The 6,154-nt window shown below is 39.9% G+C and overlaps 1 protein-coding gene across 1 annotated transcript in view; it reads left to right on the forward strand.

Moving 5' to 3' along the window:
* The window catches only part of LOC118943839 (protein eyes shut homolog), a 71,926-nt gene extending 66,350 nt beyond the window's left edge, over nt 1–5,576 (forward strand). Inside the window, exons 9-10 of the mRNA XM_036959920.1 lie at nt 2,631–2,781; nt 5,460–5,576. Coding sequence (XP_036815815.1) covers nt 2,631–2,781; nt 5,460–5,576 — 268 coding nt within the window. The remainder of the gene's footprint in view (nt 1–2,630; nt 2,782–5,459) is intronic.
* The last annotated feature ends 578 nt before the right edge of the window (nt 5,577–6,154 follow it).

Consider the following 6,154-nt stretch of genomic DNA (forward strand, 5'->3'; position numbering starts at 1 on the left):
ATGACATATGGGTAGAAGGTGCCAGAGTGTCTCAGGAGGGTAACTCCTTGTCAGTGGTTGCCAAATAAACGATCACCAGTACTATTTCTGTTATACATAGGGAATATATAAACTATTTATAATGGCCTAATTTATGGTAAAATGTGTTAGATTGGGAGCATTGATGGGGAATAGATATAATGATATGGTTCAGTTTGTGTTCGATGTGGAAGTACATTACATTAGCTAGGTCTGAGACATCATGGTGCTGCTCCTCTGTGTTTGTGCTTTAATGTTATGATGAGCCTCCAAGCCATGCTGTCAGCCTTGCTGCTCTCAGCAGGCATGGCCACCTGTAGTTGAAGAGAGAGAACGTGAAAGAGGGGGAGGGGGCTGGGTGGGGGGATGGATGGAAAGAGAGGGTGAGTGAGTGAGTGAGTGAGTGTGAGAGTGAGAGAGAGAAGAGGGGGGGCGGACAGACGGAGTGGACGGACGAAGCTTGCCTTACAATATCCTCTCACATGTCACTCCAACTGTGTCATTTTGAAATGAATGAGGATAGCTGGCTGAAGATGGAGGGAGACGAGAGGATGTTGTTGGTGACTCTGTCACGGTTGAGCATCCAATCAACAGAGACATATTTGTAATCAAGTGGAAGAGAAAAGACACTATGGGAACTAAACTATCGAGTCCCAAATGACACCCTATTCCCTATATGCCCTGGTCAAAAGTAGTGCCCTATACAGGGAATAGGGTGGCATTTGGAACATATCCACATAAAAACATCTGGTAATTATAACACAGCTTCAACCTAACCACTGCAATCTCACGTCGTGACTCTTAAGTCAACAGGCCATGTTGGTGCTTGTTGCAACCCTGATGAAGCTCTTTCCACCCAAAACATGACTTATAAGATATCCATTACGTTGTGGGACGATGTTCAACATTACCAAAGTGCTGGAGTTTCAACATCATTTAGGTTGTACAAGCCAGAAGTTGAAATGAAAGTTGATGTATTGCAGCATGTGTCACGTAGCTACAACGTTAGTCCAGAGGGGTAATATCCTAGATTCAACTCAATGCAGTATACAATATACACGGCAGGACCAAACGTATGTGGATACCATCTCGTCAAACATCTCATTCCAAAATCATGGGCATTAATATGGAGTTGGTCCCCTCTTTGCTGCTCTAACAGCCTCCACTCTTCTGGGAAGGCTTTCCACTAGATGTTGGACCATTGCTGCAGGGACGTGCTTCAATTCAGCCACAAGCATTAGTGAGGTCGGGCACTGATGTTGGGCGATTAGGCCTGGCTCACAGTCGACATTCCAATTAATCACAATGGTGTTCGATGGGGTTACGGTCAGGGCTCTGTGCAGACCAGTTCTTCCACAACTATCTTGACAAACCATTTCTGTATGGACCTCACTTTGTGCACGGGGGCATTTTCATGCTGAAACTGGAAAGGGCTTTCCCCTAACTGTTGCCACAAAGTCGGAAGCACAGAATAGTCTAGAATGTCATTGTGTGCTGTCGCGTTAAGATTTCCCTTCACTGGAACTAAGGGGCCTAGCCCGAACCATGGAAAACAGCCCCAGACCATTATTCCTCCTCCTCCAAAACACTATACATGTGGGCAGGTAGCATTCGTTCCATCAGACTACCAGATGGTAAAGTGTGAATCATCACTCCAGAGAACGTGTTTCCACTGCTCCAGAGTCCAATGGTGGCGAGCTTTACACCCCTCCAGCCGACTCTTGGCATTGCGCATGGTGATACAAGGCTTGTGTGCGGCTGCTGGGTCCATGAAAACCCATTTCATGAAGCTCCTGACGAACGGTTATTGTGACGTAGCTTCCAGTGGCAGTTTAGAACTCGGTAGTGAGTGTTGTAACCAAGGACAGGCTACGCTTTTCAGTGGTCCCTTTCTGTGAGCTTGTGTGGCCTACCAATTCATAGCTGAGCCGTTGTTTGCTCCTAGACATTTCCACTTCACAACAACAGCACTTACAGTTGACCGGGGCAGCTCTAGCAGGGCAGAGGCCAATCTACCTCCAAATGTTTGTCAATGGAGATTGCATGGCTGTGTGCTCAATTTTATACACCTGTCAACAATGGATGTGGCTGAAATAGCCGAATCCACAAATTTGAAGGGGTGGCCACATACTTTTTTATATATAGTGTATACCTGGTATCCTTGGAAACACTGGTCGTATTCATTAGTACCCTTCTCACTCAGCTCAACCTGTTTTCTGTGTGAAGATATTAAGAAGGCAAAACAGTCATGAAATAAGCATTAGGAAAGCTGTTAAAGTAATTGTGTACTCCTCAGGCAAGCCTAATAGAAACCTATTACAATAAGGCAGTTTAGTATTATAATGTCCATTGGTGATATTTATGTAAAACACCATCATTAGTTTTGAATATTTACGTTCATTAAGCAAACATATTACAACCCTTTAAAAATGTTGGTTTTCTAATAATACAGAGACTATTCCAATATGACATTTAGTTTAGTTTTTTTAATTTGGAAATGTTTGGAAATGTATATTGAGAACCTCTGTATTTCCTGTGAACATATTTCCTGTGAACATATTTATTGTTAACATTTTTCTTGTGAACATATTTCTTGTGGACATTTGTTACAGACAACAACTGGCGCCATGCGAAGCGGAGGTGGTCGTGTCTGGGTATGAGAGAGTCAGAAGCCAGCCCAGCAACTACTGGTCAGGACTCACCATACAGAGAACGAGCCATCTGTTTATAGGGGGCTTGCCTCGTCGATACCTGCCATATCAGGTGAGTTAGTGTGGTTTCTGAGGTCTATACCTATTGACAATACATATCGGTAGTAATATGTGATGTTATATATACTATATAATTTAATCCCTATAAAATCCAAATAAAATCTAATTTTATCCCACTTTGTAACAGTAAATGTGTTTATTTTAATAATTTTGGTAGGCATTGTGCATGCTCTTTCTTTTGTCGCTGACACAACCTCCTCTCCTTGGGGTGTAATTGAAGTGCAATTTACTACATACATAATACCCAAGTGTTAAACATAGTACACAGTTTACTACATACATAATACCCAAGTGTTAAACATAGTACACAGTTTACTACATACATAATACCCAAGTGTTTAACATAATACACAGTTTACTACATACATAATACCCAAGTGTTTAACATAGTACACAGTTTACTACATACATAATACCCAAGTGTTTAACATAGTACACAGTTTACTACATACATAATACCCAAGTGTTAAACATAGTACACAGTTTACTACGTACATAATACCCAAGTGTTTAACATAGTACACAGTTTACTACATACATAATACCCAAGTGTTAAACATAGTACACAGTTTACTACGTACATAATACCCAAGTGTTTAACATAGTACACAGTTTACTACATACATAATACCCAAGTGTTTAACATAATACACAGTTTCTGGTACTTCTATTGTATTACGTAGAATCCTGTTGTATACCATTTGCTCCAGTACTCTTCATAGGCATAGTGTAAAACACCCTATTCCCTATATAGTGCACCACTTTTGAATACAGCCCAATGGGTCCTTGACAAAAGTAAGTAGTACACTATGTAGTGAGTATGGGGTAATGAGGGGCACACCCTATAGCTGCAGTATGACATCATACAACCCTGAGTGTCTGTTACTGATTTAGCCGAGTCAGGAATAATGTAATGTATGTCAAGGATCATGTAATGCATGTCAAGGATAATGTAATGCATGTAAGGGATAATGTAATGTATGTCAGGGATAATATAACGTATGTCAGGGATAATGTAATGTATGTCAGGGATAATATAACGTATGTTAGGGATAATGTAATGTATGTCAGGGATAATATAACGTATGTTAGGGATAATGTAATGTATGTCAGGGATAATATAACGTATGTTAGGGATAATGTAATGTATGTCAGGGATAATATAACGTATGTTAGGGATAATGTAATGCATGTCAGGGATAATATAACGTATGTTAGGGATAATGTAATGTATATCAGGGATAATATAACGTATGTTAGGGATAATGTAATGTATGTCAGGGATAATATAACGTATGTTAGGGATAATGTAATGTATGTCAGGGATAATATAACGTATGTCAGGGATAATGTAATGCATGTCATGGATAATATAACGTATGTTAGGGATAATGTAATGTATGTCAGGGATAATATAATGTATGTTAGGGATAATGTAATGTATGTCAGGGATAATATAACGTATGTTAGGGATAATGTAATGCATGTCATGGATAATATAACGTATGCCATGGATAATGTAACGTATGTCAGGGATAATGTACTGTATGTCAGGGATAATGTAACGTATGTCAGGGATAATGTACTGTATGTCAGGGATAATATAACGTATGTTAGGGATAATGTAATGTATGTCAGGGATAATGTAATGTATGTCAGGGATAATGTAATGTATGTCAGGGGTAATGTTACGTATGTCATGGATAATGTAACAAATGTCATGTGGTAATGTAACATATGTCAGGGATAATGTAATGTATGTCAGGTATAATGTAATGTATGTCAGGTATAATGTAATGTATGTCAGGGATAATGTAACACATGTCAGGTATAATGTAATGTATGTCAGGTATAATGTAATGTATGTCAGGGATAATGTAACGTATGCAATGGACAAGGTTCTAAAGAGGGTCTTGTACTACTATAGCGATACGTTATACAAGGATCCTTGGCTTGGTTATTAGGTTCCTTCCAATATGTTGACAACATCAGTCAGTTCTACAGTATATTACTTTTCAGTGATGTGTGTCCTGGTTACCTACCTTATTGAAAGCAACAGTCTAATAAAGTATTGTAGTGATGTGTGTCCTGGTAGCCTACCTTATTGAAAGCAACAGTCTAATAAAGTATTGTAGTGATGTGTGTCCTGGTAGCCTACCTTATTGAAAGCAACAGTCTAATAAAGTATTGTAGTGATGTGTGTCCTGGTTACCTACCTTATTGAAAGCAACAGTCTAATAAAGTATTGTAGTGATGTGTGTCCTGGTAGCCTACCTTATTGAAAGCAACAGTCTAATAAAGTATTGTAGTGATGTGTGTCCTGGTAGCCTACCTTATTGAAAGCAACAGTCTAATAAAGTATTGTAGTGATGTGTGTCCTGGTAGCCTACCTTATTGAAAGCAACAGTCTAATAAAGTATTGTAGTGATGTGTGTCCTGGTAGCCTACCTTATTGAAAGCAACAGTCTAATAAAGTATTGTAGTGATGTGTGTCCTGGTAGCCTACCTTATTGAAAGTAACAGTCTAATAAAGTATTGTAGTGATGTGTGTCCTGGTAGCCTACCTTATTGAAAGCAACAGTCTAATAAAGTATTGTAGTGATGTGTGTCCTGGTAGCCTACCTTATTGAAAGCAACAGTCTAATAAAGTATTGTTTCTGTCGCCCTAAGGGAGCCCAACCCTTCTCCAACTACACCGGCTGCGTAGAAATAATTGAAATTAATAAGCTGCGGGGATTCTACACATCCAGTGCCGTTGCCGGCAGCAACGTAGACGACTGCAGGTAAAATAATTAGATTTTCAAAGAGTCACTGGACTTAATAATATTTGTTTCCCTCTTTTGGGGCCCATTTGTCCTCCAGTGTTCCTGTTTGAAAGAAATAAAGAACTGTTTTTTTTTCTCTTGGGATACGTACACATGCTGTGATATTCTATAAGCTGTGATACGGTAACAACTGCATGTGCTCTCCTCACCTGTGATAACCCTTGCTGGCCACCTGTGCTACCTATATATACACACGTGACCAGTGACCTATGACCCCAAAATATAGTGCCCTCTAGTGCACAAAACAAGTAAAAATAACCCTTGACAGACAACTCATACACAACACATAAACAAGCCAAAACAGCTCCTACACAGTCAATATATGATGTGACCATTGTCTGAACACCACAGCCATGGACTGGAACACGATGGTGTAGCACAATGGTGTTCCATTGGTTGAAGGCTTGTTCTTAGTGTTCTTAATTGGAGCGTGTTGATTGGATGGGCTGCTGCACTCACTGTGACACACACACACACACAAAGAGATGCTCTGCTTTTTTGACACCACACTCCACAAAGCAAGTCCTGCAGGCTCTAGTT

The sequence above is a fragment of the Oncorhynchus mykiss genome, chromosome 23 (genome assembly GCF_013265735.2).
Source record: "Oncorhynchus mykiss isolate Arlee chromosome 23, USDA_OmykA_1.1, whole genome shotgun sequence".
NCBI lineage: Eukaryota > Metazoa > Chordata > Actinopteri > Salmoniformes > Salmonidae > Oncorhynchus > Oncorhynchus mykiss.